At 36.4% G+C, this 16,293-nt stretch overlaps 1 protein-coding gene across 2 annotated transcripts; it reads left to right on the top strand.

The window, feature by feature from the left end:
* Positions 1 to 6,894: 6,894 nt before the first annotated feature.
* prdm2a (PR domain containing 2, with ZNF domain a) lies at positions 6,895 to 15,184 on the top strand. 2 transcript variants are annotated; one of them, XM_073910437.1, is made up of 3 exons: positions 6,895 to 6,942; positions 8,745 to 8,804; positions 9,147 to 15,184. In XM_073910437.1, exons 2-3 carry the CDS (start codon positions 8,786 to 8,788, stop codon positions 13,625 to 13,627), a joined length of 4,500 nt encoding a protein of 1,499 aa, XP_073766538.1. In that variant the 5' UTR covers positions 6,895 to 6,942; positions 8,745 to 8,785; the 3' UTR covers positions 13,628 to 15,184. The 2 variants fall into 2 exon arrangements, with proteins under 2 accessions (XP_073766538.1, XP_001343122.2); XM_001343086.8 differs by having other exon boundaries at positions 6,895 to 6,927.
* Positions 15,185 to 16,293: the final 1,109 nt, after the last annotated feature.

The raw sequence follows: 16,293 nt of genomic DNA on the forward strand, positions 1-16,293 counted from the left end.
GTACCGTTTGCAACTTTGACAAATTATTATCGACTGAATTGTTTATAAAACGAAGACTATGCGGTATTATTTGACATTTAATTATTCAATTTCTGTATACCTAAATACAGCTTAAATAATCAGAAAACAATCAAATGCTGTTTATTTAATTAGTATCTTTTTTACTGAATTTATCAATTCTTGTAGATTGTTTTTTTGTATTTTGTATATGTACTTTAGCCTCCTTGTTAGAGCAACGGGCTCCCATGCGGAAGGTTGCAGGTTCGATCCCATTTCAAAGAGGGATCGAACCTGCGGGATAATGACATGGATTTTATTGAGTAAATAGCTGTCTTTATGTGCTTTATGAAGGCTGAAACCAGCATTGATTCGTTTGAAGCAGTGTCTGAGTCCACTAGATCCATTCAGAGGTGCACCCAGTTATGTGAGGCCATAAATTCATCCAGAAACTATACCTGGGTGATGGAAGCTTTCAACCATGCTTCAGACTAAGGTGATCCTAGTTTGAAGAACTGTTGTCTGTGTCGGGACTCGGCAGGAGGATTTTCCCCCAGGACACCATCAACAGGCGCTATGTCACAATCACTCCCCTACGAAAGAAAATTCCCGATTGTTTACCCAGCGCGAATGTCCACTGAAGTTCATATTTTCCAACTCGAGCAATTCATGCGATACGCATGTTAAGCATATCAATTGTGCAAAACAATCAACTCCCACCGCTTTATTTGCGCGAATCGCGTCATTTGCACCGCCTCATTAGTGCGTATAGGTCTATTCGTGCCTTTGCATTGACTTAAATCACTCATGCTTGATGCTTCTTCCGCGTCTTGTGTGAACGGAGTTTTAGGTTTAGGGTGGTGAGTGTAGTGGAGGCTAGCTAGTGAAGTGCTGTGCAGGTAAACCTAATTTCTCTGACTTCTAACATTAGAGGCCATGGTCTTTAGCCTCCTTGTTAGAGAAACCGGCAGGGTTACATATGCATATGTACTCCCCTACAGAATCATACCAATCAAATTAAATGACAATTCTTCCAAATGTCTTAGTTATTCAACTCGTATAGTGAAATTTTATTTATATTGCAATATATAATTAATATCATGCAGCCCAACTAACAACCACCCAGAACTTTCTAGCAAGTGCCTAGCAACCTCCCAGAGTACCCTAGCAACTATTTAGCAACCACTCACATTACCCAAGCAATCGCACTGCAACAGCCACATTACTACCTACCTATAGTATCCTATCAACTGCCTAGCAATGACCTAAAATACTCTACAAACAGCTTAGCAACACCCTAGCAACTGCACAGCAACCACCCAGAACATCTTAGTAACATTTTCATAAATAAATGAAAAAAAACATGTCACTTACCTGTTTTTAAGAAGATACATGTTTGTACCTAAAGAGTGCATATAGCCACGTTATAGCAACTCTATGTAGTTTTTGGACCTTAAACTGATTTCTCTGATAATGTTCCACACACACACACACACACACACACACACACACACACACACACACACACACACACACACACACACACACACACACACACACACACACACACACACACTCTTTAAAAAATTAAAAATTTAGGGATTTTTCAAAATTGACTTAACAAATCCAAAGATCATTCTCAACTGATTCAATTATATTGCCTCCTGCTGCCAAAAACCTTAATAACCTCTGTAACTCTGTAGTCCGGGTTGGTACACACACACAGTTCTGCACATCTCCTGCCAGTGGGAGAGTATGCTCTGCTTTACAGCATACGTCACATATTTTACATGTAGCTTAGCTAACAGCTGACTTGAAGGAAACAATCTAATATTCAAGTCTCAAAACTAATGCTACAGCAGAACCAGGATGAAATCAAAGAGACAGAGTAATGACATGAGCCCGAACAATAACCGATATCAGATGGGCTTACACTTGGTTTACTTCATGTCTGAACAGTTGTTTTAATGAAGATTATGAATAAATTAAGATTATAACAATGCAAAATGCAGAGGCTATTAGCATAATATGTGTAACAAACATTACTTTACGTTGTTGATAGACATTTTTCCAAAACAAGCTGGGAACGCTTAAGGCTGATTTATACTTCTGCGTCAAACGCCGGCATATGCTACGGCGCTGACGCATAGCCCTTCGCCGTGACGTGCACCTCTCAAAAAATGTAACTACACGTCGCAACTACGCGTAGCGTAAGCTCTGTGATTGGTCGGCTTGGTAGCGCTGACGAGTCTGGGCGGGACCGAGAGCCGAGCGAATGGCGCGAGCGATTGTTTACAAGTCTGGAGTCCCGTGAAGGAGATCCGGATGGAAAGTTTTGTTTTGTGTTTACCTCATAGTTAAAGTTGTTGCACATCCGCCGGTTCCTGCCTCAAAATGAGCGAGTTTAAGCCACTTGTACATCCCGAATGTGTTCAGGAAAAGCAAAAAAGCAGCGAAGAAACTAGACACAGAGGAACATTTACACTGCCAACTAGCGTTTCGGAAGTGTTAATGCAGACCAACAGAGACAGCACGCAGAAGTATAAATGCACAGCTACGCGCGTTGCATGCGCCGTTGGTTACGCCGGTCACCTGACGCAGAAGTATAAATCAGGCTTTATACAGCAACTGTATTCACAGTACCGGTAGTGGACAATTACACTTTTCAACCACACGGGAGAGTGTGAGCAAAATGTTGCATAGTGTTGTTGCTTTAAATTTGTCTTTAAACAGATGTTAAGATCGTCCTTTTCCCCTTATTGTGACATACCTTCAATTGAAACTCTTTCCGAAATGAGAAAAAAATGTGGGCGGTGCACAATTGAATCCCTTGAGAACCGATTGGATCATTGGAAGATGTGTATTACTGAGAAAATGAAGGAAGATTAGAATGCCAGTTTGTAGTCAGTTGTGGAGGATTTTACTGTCTCTGATGCAAAATATTTTGATGCCTGATGATAACGAGAACGAGGAGCTAAGCTTTGCAGTGATAGCCCCACACTATGGACATTCGTATGACCAGATGTATAGAATAAATTCTGGTATTTGATAAAGGATTTTGAGGGCAAATTTTTTATTTATTATATATATATATATATATATATATATATATATATATATATATATATATATATATATATATATATATTACAAAATAATGAAGTGTTTGAATGTGTAAATTTGAACAAGCACTAATATACATACATTTGACATTTTGATTTGAAGTGACTTTAAGGTACATATTAGTCAGGGTGTGAATTATACATTGGCGATCAGGGTGTCAATTATTTTGTTAAGTTTTCGGTGAATTAAATTTATCTATTTATTTAAATAACATCAAATTTGTTACTAAGATGTATTTAAGTTTTCAGTGTTTTGATTGATATTAAATGTATTCTGATTATTTCAGAGGATACCAGCTCAAACTATTCAAATTATGCATCCAACTTTACTTTAAGGCTATATGTAAATATAAATACCTATTTTGAAAAAACAAAAACTGTCTTGTGAGCACTTATGATATCCATTGCTGCTCTAGATCTGCTTGTTTAGACACTGTTGAATAATTCTTGCAAAGACTGATTTGTGCGATTATGCATGAACCCCTAAAATGGTATAAACCTTTATCAGGGAGGTCAAATTTATATTTGTTTTATTTATTACTTTAATTAATAATATTATTATTTAAGATACAGATCAGGGAAAACTATTTCTCACTATTAAAGAGCTGACGCCCCTATAAATCTTGTTTTGATGTCCTTCAGGAAGGATCAAGCAATAATTAGGGAAGTCAATCCCCTTAAACCCCACCCTGATATTAATACCAAAAACAATGTTTTAGTACTTTTTTGAAAAGGTATTTTTGAAGCAGTGACAGCTTTTTAACTTATATTTTTAAAAAGTGTATAAATCACCCAGCAATTACACTAATATCCATCATATCAACTCCCTAGCAACTAGTTAACATTGCAACAACTAAGCCTTAGCAACTGTCTAGCATGATTGGACCCAGAGTACTCCAGCAAACACAGACAACTCAACAGCCTAGCCACATAGCTAAACTACTTCAAATCCAACTATTTAAACTACAAAATATTTAAAGTAAGGGGGTTTCAACAAAGAAACGTTAAAACACGTTCTATCTTTTACAACTAATAAACAACTATTTATTTACATTTTAATCTCTAAATATTAGACAGAAATGAGCATGTGAGTTTTGCTTTTTTAAAGAAAACCAGAGTACAATGGCTCCATATTTAACGAAGCACGTGCAGATTACCTGAACCATAAGCGATGAAAACTTCTATAAACGACATGGGAATTTACAGGATTAAACACCGTTGTGCAGAATCAAGAGTTCTCACACGAGTCACTTTCTTTGGTTTGTCATCTCAGCCAGCACAAATTGGGACACAGCGGTCTCTAGTGGTCACACTGGAAAATTTTCCTTTGAGTAGAATAGTTTTTATTACTAAGTTCAATAAATGCTTAAAAATAAAATATATTTATATAAGCAAATGAACAATTCAAGTAAAAAATAATACAAATTTTACTTTATTAGATATTAAATTATAAAAAGAAAACTTAAATTATGCTTAATAATATAATATAAACTTAATAATATAAATAAATACATTATTTATTAATGGCCATCAATCAGATTAAGTTTCCCTTTAATACACTAAAAAATATCAATAATATATATATATATATATATATATATATATATATATATATATATATATATATATATATATATATATATATATATATATGTATATATATAATAACTACAAATAACTTAATGTGCAATAACTTTTTTCCCTCAGTTTAGTCTCGTTTATTAATTAGGGGTCACCACAGCAGACTGAACTGCCAACTTATCCAGCAGATGTTTTACACAGCGATGCCCTTCCAGCTGCAATCCAGAACTGGTAAACATCCATACATATTCACATGCACACATATACACAACGGCCCATTTAGTTTATCCAATTCATCTGGACTGCATGTCTTTGGTCTGTGGGAAAAACCGGAGCACCCGGAGGAAACCCATGTGAACAAGGAGATTACATACAAATTCAGACAGTAATGCCAACTCACCAAGCCGGGACTCGGGTCAGAGACCTTCTTACTATGAGGGGACACTGACAACCACTGAACCACCATGCTGCCCTATAGGGAGAAAAAAACTATCAGAAATAAACATTTAAAGTCAAATATAAGTTCAAGATCTTTGCCTAATAAATAATTGTCTCTGAAAACATACCTTTCAATAGTTTGGAAGCAATAATGTTTCTGAATGCTTTATGCAATATCTTATCATCAGCAATACATTTTATTTGATGAACAACGTATTAAAAGCTACAATTTATTTGTTTTAACATATTTTAGATTTGCTTTTTGTTTATTGATTACTTATTTTTCATGCAAAGATGGTAAGTGAGAAGGATGACAATTTAACCCACAGATTCACATATTGCTGTTTATCACAGCTTAAACAAACAAACAAGCAAACAAACAAACAAAAAAGCCAGATTTAAAAAAAACATTTTAAATATGTTTTCAATTATAATAAACATTTTCATTTTTAAATTTAATTTATTCAATTCACTGTGGCGACCCCGGATTAATAAAGGGACTAAGCCGAAAAAAAAAAAATTAATGAATTTTCAATTATAAGAAAAATAAAATGTTTCTTGAGCAGCAAATCAGCTTATTTCAGAAAAATATCTGCAGGATCATCTGACAGCTTTGGCAAATTGCCATCTTTGAAGATTTTGCTTTGCCATCACAAAAAATAAACTACAAATAAAGTTTACAAATAAATACATATTTAAACTTATTAACACAGAAAGAAGTTACTTTAAACTATATCAATATTTCTGTTTGACTGTAGTTTTGATCAAATAAATGCTGCCCTTTGATGAAATAAATATTAAACATATTAAAACTGCTATGTTCAAATTTTGATTTCACATATATATATATATATACATACATACACACACACACACATATATATATATATATATATATATATATATATATATATATATATATATATATATATATATATATACATACATATATATATATATATATATATATATATATATATATATATATATATATATATATATATATATATATATATATATATATATACATACATACATACACACACACACACATATATATATATATATATATATATACATACATACACACACACATATATATATATATATATATATATATATATATATATATATATATATATATATGTGTGTGTGTGTATATAAGCAAAACTTTATTTATATATATATATATATATATATATATATATATATATATATATATATATATATATATATATAAAGTTGTGCTCATATTTAAAGCATTAGGGGTCATTAATGGTCGCCACAGTGGAATGAACCACCAACTTATCCAGCATATGCTTTACACAGCAGATGCCATTTCAGCTGCAACCCAATACTGGAAACATACACACTCACTCACACTCATACCCTATGGCCAATTCAGTTAATTCAATTATTCTATACTGTGTCTTTGGACTGTGGGGGAAACCGGAGCACCCGGCGGAAACCCACGCAAACACGACGAGGACATTCACTCTCCACACAGAAATGCCAACTGACCTTCTTTCTATGAGGCGACATTGCTAACCACTGAGCCACAGTGTCGCCCCTAAGGGAAAATATATTTGCTTTAATCAAATTGAAAACAAGTGCATTAAAAGAGAGTACATCTTAAAAGGACGTGTTTAGCATTGCGTGTTAATACTCCTTGTTCTACACAGGTGCATTAAGATCTCGCACATGCGCCTTGGCATCAGTGCAGTCTGCAGCAGTGTACGTCCTGCGCGTGCCCACCAGACTCAAGCAGCGAGGCGTCACAACAAAGCTGGTAAGCAATGCACAGGTACAGCATATTTAATACAGAGAGCATAAGGCAGACATAATCTAAATTATGGCATTAAATGTTTTTCCTAAGCGTTGCGACGTAAATCTCCGTTGTGTTGTCAGAGAGCACTTGGGCTAACTGCGCGTGCAGTTTTAATAATTGTGGCAAGTATTAACGCTATTAAAAACAAACATGGATATAAGGGGCTTAACCTAAATGCACGTCGAAGCAACGTGAAGCGTGTGTTTGTGACCTTAACCTACCCCGTCAGAAACTGCTTAGCGACAGTGCCAAACGGGGTTTGTTTTATTTAAAGGGCTGTCAGACATCGCAACATGTGCGCTCTGACTGCTCAACAGACATGTTTACGCGATAATACCCCATTTAAATACTTTAACGTAATCGCTAAGCAATGCATTATGTGGTGTAGTAAATATTTGCGCAGCAGTATAATTTTAAATAGGCCTGTATGATATTATAAACCGCTGCTTGCGTGTTTAATCGATTACCCGCATATGTACATGAATGCGGCAGTTATGGGTGCATTACGTTATTTATTGACCATTGAAGACAATTGATTCGCGCGTTGTCATTGTTTTGACAGTGTGTTGTTTGTTTACTTAATTGGGACGCCCTGTGAATGTGACCCCAAAGTGCGTCTGTGAAATGAGATTATTAATATTAGCTTGGCTAAGGTTGTCTGACCCCACCCACACCTCCACAGGTAGACTACAAATTGTAACTTCTTTTACGGTCTGTAGATCTTCAGCCACGTGTGATTTCATTTTGTAATACAGCAACGTTTATGGATATTGCATATAATATATGAAATTACACCAGATATCTGTCATTTTACATAAATTATTCAGATATCAAATTGAATTGATAATGTGGTCTCACTAAACGTGTTGGAAAAACACTGCTGTGTGGTGTGTTTTCCCTACAATTTGCTCAACTCATCTTATTGTCCTACCTGTGTTTAAATTAAGAGCCATTGACGGTATTATGATTTCTTAAGTAATTTATGCTTAGCTGTTATTCGCTCATTAATTAATGATGAGATTGCTTTTATGACAGTGTGTTTCCCTGGTTTAGTAAAAGTCGCTTTTTTATCTGACACCCAAATATTAAATTATCCATTACACAGACAACAGACGTACATTCTGACATAAATCGATACAGTGCTTAGCATATATAAGTACACCCCTCACAAATCTCTCTTTTAAATTAATATTTTTAATAAGAAGATATACAATGTTATATTTGTGCATATACATTAGATTAGTCTGTACTAAAGCCAAATCCTTTGCTTATTTAACAAAATAACTTACGATAACGGTCCAAAAATGAGTACACCCAAATTTATGTGTTGTAGAAAAATATTAATAAAGAGGAAAAATCAAGAGAAAAAAAATATGGAAAAACTTGGTTGAATTTTTGTAGGTTGTAATTTATCTTTTGCAATATTTTGCTTGATTTAAATTGTATCATCTTTCAATTTCCTAATATGTTTGGTGACTAAAATTTTATTTTTATTTTAATATATCTGTTTGATAAACATTGCATTTATTAACAGAGAAATGGATACAAATATTCATTTTTAAAATGGGGATGTACTTAATTTTGCAGAGCACTGTACATATTGTCATTTTAGTGCAGATTTGCCTTATTTTTATCTTTGAACGCTTTGTTCTTGGGGTTAGTTCAACCAAAAATTAAAATTCTGCCATCATTTACTCAACCTCTACCTGTTCCACATAACATATATTTCGACTTGTACAAAACATATCAATAAATTAAGTTTTCCTTTTAACCAACAGGGGGCCTCGCCTGCAAATCCAAGATAGAGGACAATTAAGACATGTGGAGATCATATAACAGTAAGTTCGTTTATATCAGGGGTGTGCAAACTTGTTCCTGGAGGGCCGGTGTTCTGTATAGTGTACCTCCAACTTCCTTCAACACACCTCCCTGGATGTTTCTTGTATAAGAAAGAGCTTGATTAGCTGGTTCAGGTGTGTTTAATTGTGGTTGGAACAGAAAAAGATAGATAGATAGATAGATAGATAGATAGATAGATAGATAGATAGATAGATAGATAGATAGATAGATAGATAGATAGATAGATAGATAGATAGATAGATAGATATTTTCCATGTTTTGGACAATAATAACACTGTAAAATTCTTCAGTGTTATCACTGGCATATTCATATTTTTCAGGTGTGGAAGAAAAGAAACATACTATGCCAACAGAGGTTTTCCTTCAAGATGCTCATCACTCTGATGAAGCTGCACTTCATAGCATCTCAGAGCAAGAAAATTGTGAGACAGAAAGAGGAATAGAGGGAGGAACTGATGAGAAGATGGATTGCAAAGACAAACAGAACACCCAATTGTTCCAGAGCACAAGCCAGCCTGTGTCCCCAAATCTAGCTAATGAAAATCAAGCTTGTCAGCCAAGTCTGACTGAGCATGCAAGCATGATTACACAGAAATATAGGACTGATTTGCCTTTAAATGTCATTAAGGCTGACCTTGACCCTGGTAGTAAACCCCAGGGGGAAATAGCCTGTCCTCGCTGTGAGAGAAGGTTTACGAGTAGTCAAGACCTTGACCGCCACATACAAACACATGCTCTTTCAACATACCACACACAGCGGTTTAAATGCAGTCGATGCAGAAGGACCTTCAGTACATTGTTTAGTCGTCGACGACATGAGAAAAGACATGAAAATGGAAATAAAAAGATAGATTCTCACATAAATACAGCTTGCACTGCTAATCAGAATATCCCTGGCAGAGGTGAGCCTTTGAAAACATCACTAAACCCAGAGCCAAAGAAATGCATTAATGCAGCTGATGCTGAACAAAAGAATGATAAAAACAGTGATATAAAAGCCTCACACATCTGCAAGTACTGCAAAAAGGCATTTAGGACTTATATTAGTCAAAGAAGACATCAGTGCAGGATCCATGAGCGCCAGCTTCTTCCTAGAGGAGAATTTAAGAAAGTTACAGTAACTCAAGAATCTGAAGTACAGCAGCTTGTTGAGACAGCACAGGATTCCCAGACTGCTACCCCTGAACATACAGATATTCAGGAAAGGGAGTACATGGTTGACATCTCCAGTAATATCTCTGAAAACCTCAGCTTCTACATAGATGGTAAAATTGTCTCAACAAGCGCTGTAAGTAACTGCGAGGTGATAGAGATGAACTCTGGGGGCTCTGCTGTCATTGGATTGAATGCTGTTATAATCAGTCCAGCTCAAATAACACAAGCTCTTAAATTAGAAACTAGTACCAGCAGTTTTACCAGTGACCCTTCTGAACAGCCCTCAACCAGGCGTAGGACGTCAACTCCACCTTTACTCCCACAAATAAAAACAGAATTAGAGTCTGAATCCATCCTGAGCACCTCATCGTCTTCCTTGTCAACTTTAACTCTGGCTTCTACATCTGGAGCTCCACTAGTCACTGCTCATTTACCTCAGTCCATTGAGACAGTTGCCTTTTCCAAAGAAAAAACTGTTTATCTGTCACCCAAACTCAAGCAGCTACTTCAAAACCAAGATGGAAGTAAATCAACATTTGCACTGATTGCTGATGGCCACAAAATGAGTCCACCCTTATCTCTGACTGTTTTACCAGCAACAACAACAGCTGCTAAATTTAAGAGGAGGACAACTTCCCCTCCAAGCTCACCTCAGCAAACCCATGATCTGAGTGTAGAAGATCAGGATCAGGATTCTACAAAAGCAAAGATCCCAAAAATGGAGAGCTATGGGTTAAACCTCTTGAGCGATGAAGAAACAGAGCCTTTGAATTCACCCATGGATAGCTCAAATGAAGCTCAAATGCAGCAACAGATCTTGCCAATGGACTGCTCATTATTAAGAACTGGTGGAAGCTCCTGTAATCAACAACCACTAGACCTCTCTAACTCTGTGGGTAAGAAAGAAGGAAATGAAGAATTTGTGGAGTCCATTCTGGACTTGAGTATAAGTGGAAAGAATTTAGACTATGACTCAGCAGGCATCTACCTTTCTCAGTCTACTTTGAGGAAGAGTAAACCTAACTCTAGCATGCTTAAAAAGGTGCTTATGAATGAGTATGGTGGGGTAGATATCCCTTCTGTTGAGGATCCAGCTGGTGCTGGAGTCTTCAGTGTTAATGACATAACAAACATTTCTGTTGTGGCAGTGTCTGATGCAGATCTACTAAACCCTGAAAAGCTTTTGTTTGAGTTGGCTCTTCCTCCTGCCTCCATCAATTCGACCCCTCCATTGCTCACTCCTATCAATATTCATCCAGGGCCCCAAGTCCCTCCGACTCAGTCTTCACCTTCTTCATCCCCAACCTTTGTATCCTTCCTTTCAAATCCAACAGTGGAACCCAGTAAGGACATTCAAACTCTTCATTCTACCATCTTGGTACCTGATAGTGTACCACCCACAGGGTCTGACGAAGGCTGCATTGATAATTCTGTACATCTCTCACAGGGTGATCTGAATATGACAATCCCTGACTGGGTATCCTCTGCAACTGGTGCTCTGGAAACTCTAATACCTGCAACCCATTCTCTGAGCTTACAAAGTCCTCAATGGGTCACTGATCCTTGTGAACTAGCTCAAAGAACATTAGTTGTAGACTCTGTTTTGGCTTCTGATTCCCAGATATTTTCTCCATCTTTGCCTGTAAACCAGTCCAACGTCACATCTTTGGCCTTTCCCCCAAACACTGTTATCATTGAGTATACAGTTGCATTACAATCTACAGAAAATATTCTCCCAGTTCTCCAAGCTAATTCTGTTCAGAATCTTTCAGATAAAATTCCTGTTGATGCATTAAAAGAAGACCATTATGTCTCATCTGAGCCACAACCTCTTAGTCCAGAAACCAACCTATTGCCAGAAACTTCCACACAGCTGGCACCCGCAGAACAGACATTAAGCTTTACAAATGATACACCAACCCTTTCTGCTTTAACCAGTGTTTTGAAAGGAGAAAGCAACAAGGAAGGACAGGAAGATTTTGAGCCCTCTGATTGTTCTAAGCAAGTAAACAAAGTCAAAGAGGAATTACCTTCCATGCAACCTTTTTGCAAGAACTTTACATGCAATGTTTGTGAAAAGCCTTTCCAGTCAATGAAGATTCTCAGTCAGCACATCAGCGAACACTCTAAGGAGTGGCCCTATAAATGTGAATTTTGTGTGCAGTTGTTTGAGAGCGACACAAGCTTGCTGGAGCACCGTTCCAGTTATCACGGCATTGGTAAAATTTATGTCTGTAAAACATGTTCTAAGGAATTTGCATTCCTTTGCAATTTGGAACAGCACCAGCGCGATCTCCATCCGGGTCAAGAATGCTTGCATTCTGATGTAATACATGGTAAGTTAAGACCTGAAAACCATAACAGTCCTAAAACTGAGACATCTGATCCAGGCATCCCAATTGCAGAACTTAAGCAAGAATCTGAAAACTCAACCTCAAAAGTGGAGGAGAATGAACTGGACAATACCTCTGAAGAGCTGTTCACAACGATTAAAAGCATGGCATCTGGAGGTGTTAAACCAAAAGGCATAGATGTACGCTTGGGCATTAACCAACACTACCCAAGCTTTAAACCTCCTCCATTTCCATATCACAATAGGACACTTACTGAGACAACATCTGCATCAGCCACCAACTTTACCACCCACAACATCCCTCAGACCTTCAGCACGGCCATTCGTTGCACTAAGTGTGGTAAGAGCTTTGACAACATGCCTGAACTGCACAAGCACATCTTAGCCTGTGCTAATGCAAGCGACAAAAAGCGATACACTCCTAAAAAGAACCCTATACCACTCCAGCAGTTTGCAAAATGCCAACATGGTGTTTTATCACCTGCAAAGTATGTTAACAGTAGGCATAATCTCTATCAAAAATTTGGACAGTTGAAAAAACTGAACTTTCACGAATCACCCGTTAAGATAAAAATGAGTATCTTGAATAAGAAGAAGTCTCAGCTGGTGCAAAGGGGTAGGCCTGCTGGAGGGAGAAAGGCCTTTGCTCAGGGTGACCTGAATGTTTTTGCATGCCCTCATTGCAGCAGAGAGTTCACATACAACGCTAGCTTAAAGAAACATGTAGCGTTTAGCTGCCCCATGAGGCCGGCCAATAGAAACTCGAAGAAGAGAACATTGAGTATCGTTTCAACCCAGGAGAACAATGGGAACCTTCAGAGACAAATTGCAAATATGAGCTCAAAACCACATGGGTCAACCCATGGGCCAAAAACTATAACAAAAAGTCAGATCATTAAGCAAAATGAAGCAGTTGTTACCACTCAGGATTTTAGGCTCAAAAGGTCTACCATTCTGTCAACATCTGTGGTTGAACCCAGTAAAAAACGCAAGCCTATTTTAAGCAGTGGGTTTGCACCGCAGTTGGCTTCAAATACAATAGAACTCTCCCCTGAAGCTCAGGTTAACTCTCAGGAGCCAGGTGTTGGTGTACATATCTTACGTAGAAAAATGGAGCTGAGAGTTGGTGATGTAAAGCCCAGAAGAGAGGACCATATGTCTCAGAGGCTGAGAGAGAGAGTTGGAGGACCTGTTACTCGCAGCGTCCAGCAAGCCACCACCACAACAACAGTCCTGAAACAGCCAGACAGTCACAACATCATGCGTCCCGTCATTCTAGAAGTCAAGAAATGAGAATTATGAAATGATTATGATGTCAACAACGTTTTCCTAAATGCTTCCTTAGTTAAACACTGTAAATATGGTCCATCTAAATATTGGACCTTGTTTAAATTCATGCAAAATGATGGGTAACATGAGATTGACCTTTGTTTTTTCTGGTCATTTACATTGTATGTTTTATGACATGTCATTATTTAATGATAAGAGAACTCAATCAACATATCAACGTTTGCACATGCTTTTGCCATGACAGAGGGCGCTGTTTGGCTTTACACTTTTCATGTGCACCTTACTGTAGTTTTGACATGATTTGAGGAGATGGTTTAGGTGTTTTAGATTTAAGTCTAACAGAAATATAGATGATCAAAATTGGAAAACATAAATATCAAGCCCAATGTCATGTTAAATCAGAGTATGCATGTTTTAAAAATGCTTGAAAAGTTAAGGGATTGAGGGGGCGGGGTTTGTGCACTTTATGCTGTAGTTCTTTTTTGCTGGTGTCAAAATATATGGCAATACATTTAATCATTGACTACTATTTATTACTGTACATATTCTGTGTTTAACCGAAGGTCTGTGAGTTTCACACTCAAAAAAGGTAACCGTTATAGTAACTTGCTTCTATTTTTGTAGATTGTGATTTTTGTGTTTTATTTATTGTATAAATAGTTTGGTCTATTCATGCATGTCAGAGTTTTCATGTATGATTGATAGTGTGATGGTTTATTTATTGGATTCTGCACTGTACCAGAAAAACAGGAGAATTAATAAAGGATACTGTTTACTTGAAAACACCAGGACATTAATAGGCAGAAAAAAAATTAAGTCCTATTCACAAGGAAGATTAATAAATAGTGTTAAAAGTCTCTCTCTTTGCATTTTTTGTTAATCTGAAATCAGATTTGAGTCCCCATTTGGTGTATCGATTAAATGATTTATGACATAAGACAGGCTACTGTTATATTGTGCTTCACTTATTCTTTGCTGATGGTAAACATGGTATTAAACTAAACAGAAATTCCTAATAGGATCAGCGATTGCCAATCATTGTGATACAGATATGTGTTGTAGTAGATCAAAAAGGCTGTTCCTTATTTAAGTCTACTGTAATAAGAACAAGTTAACGGGTGAACACGAAGGCAAATATGTACACTGTGAAATACACTATGATGGATTGTTTGGACTGAAAATGTTACCAAAGCTTGCAAGCATTAAGTCACTTAGGCTACTTTGTAATCTATCAAAATTGATCATATATCTGAACTTGTCTTTTGTACTATAAGTAGTCATGACATGTTACAAAGGATCCATTGTCATTTTGTTAGAAATTGTGATAGTGGTGTAAATTTCAGCACAAACCAACTTTAATCTTTATACTATTGTAAGCCTACTGACATTTATTTTGTAATATTGTTCACATTTTTAACCCCCTGTTAATCTCCAGATAAAAATAACATTTCGTTGTAAATGTGATTTGGAAAGAGGTAAAATACTGTTGAACATCTCCAGAGTTTAGTTGCATTAATATACTTGTTCTTGAATGATTAAACTACTCTGTTTTAAAGTTCATTTGATGGATTTGTGTTTGTTCAATTGACAAACTGCTTCATAAACACTTAAATGTACCAGTTTTTAAATGTATTAGCACTCACAAGCCTTATAAACATTATCTGAATTGGGATAGTGCATTTTGTATTTCTTAATTTGACAACAATTTATTTGGTCATTTAAAAATCTATCAATGAAATCAAAATGCTTTTAAAAAAACATGACATTGCTTATTGATTAGTCCACTATTGTACAATGTTTATTTACACATTAAACCACAGATTAAACCAGAGAAAGTGGAGATGCAAATAAACCACAATCAAATTTCTTTTCATAAAATGTAGAGCTGATTATTCAGAAAAATCCTAAATGTAGGAAATATGGACCAGTTTGAGTTATGCGAACAATAACAATGGCCCTATTTATTTCCTGATTTACATTTTGAATTTCCATAGCTTCCAAGAATTAAAAAAAGTCCACATATTGCTAAATAATGTTATGGCAGCCGTTTTTAACATTAAGAATTTGTCAAATTGTCTCTTGTTACAGTTATGAAGTAGTTTGGCAACAAGCAGGAAATGTTCATGGGCCAGTGACATCGTCACAATGAAACGGTCTATATGTATAATTATTATACACTTCACACGCACGACTTATTTCTATGTTAACAAGCTTAGAGCCAATACATTATAATGTGGTGTAAATGATGTTTTACAAAAAACATCCACTGAGTGGCAGCATTGACTTGCCGCATAATCGCAGCACCGCCACATTTACATCACCTCGCCCACATCACTGGCGTCTTGTACTTTTCATTGTTTAGAAATGATGTATTTGTAACCAATTTGATTAAGAAAAACTTACATTTGTCCATCAGATCAAATGACATAGGTAAGGTGAGAGGGTCACCTTTCTTAAGGCTGACCGATGTGCAATGTAGGTAAAGATATATGAGAAATAAATAACATGTATCACGCCATAACGGTTCCGCCCCAAAAGTATTTAATGAAATCTGATTGGCTAAGGAATTTGGCGCTGGGGGTTGATGGACGTGTTATGTCGAAATAAGGCGGGACAAACGGGTGAAATAAGGATTTTACTGCACCGTTCTATTACAGTGTGAACTTTCC

This window comes from Danio rerio, chromosome 8, assembly GCF_049306965.1.
Source record: "Danio rerio strain Tuebingen ecotype United States chromosome 8, GRCz12tu, whole genome shotgun sequence".
Taxonomy (NCBI): Eukaryota; Metazoa; Chordata; class Actinopteri; order Cypriniformes; family Danionidae; genus Danio; species Danio rerio.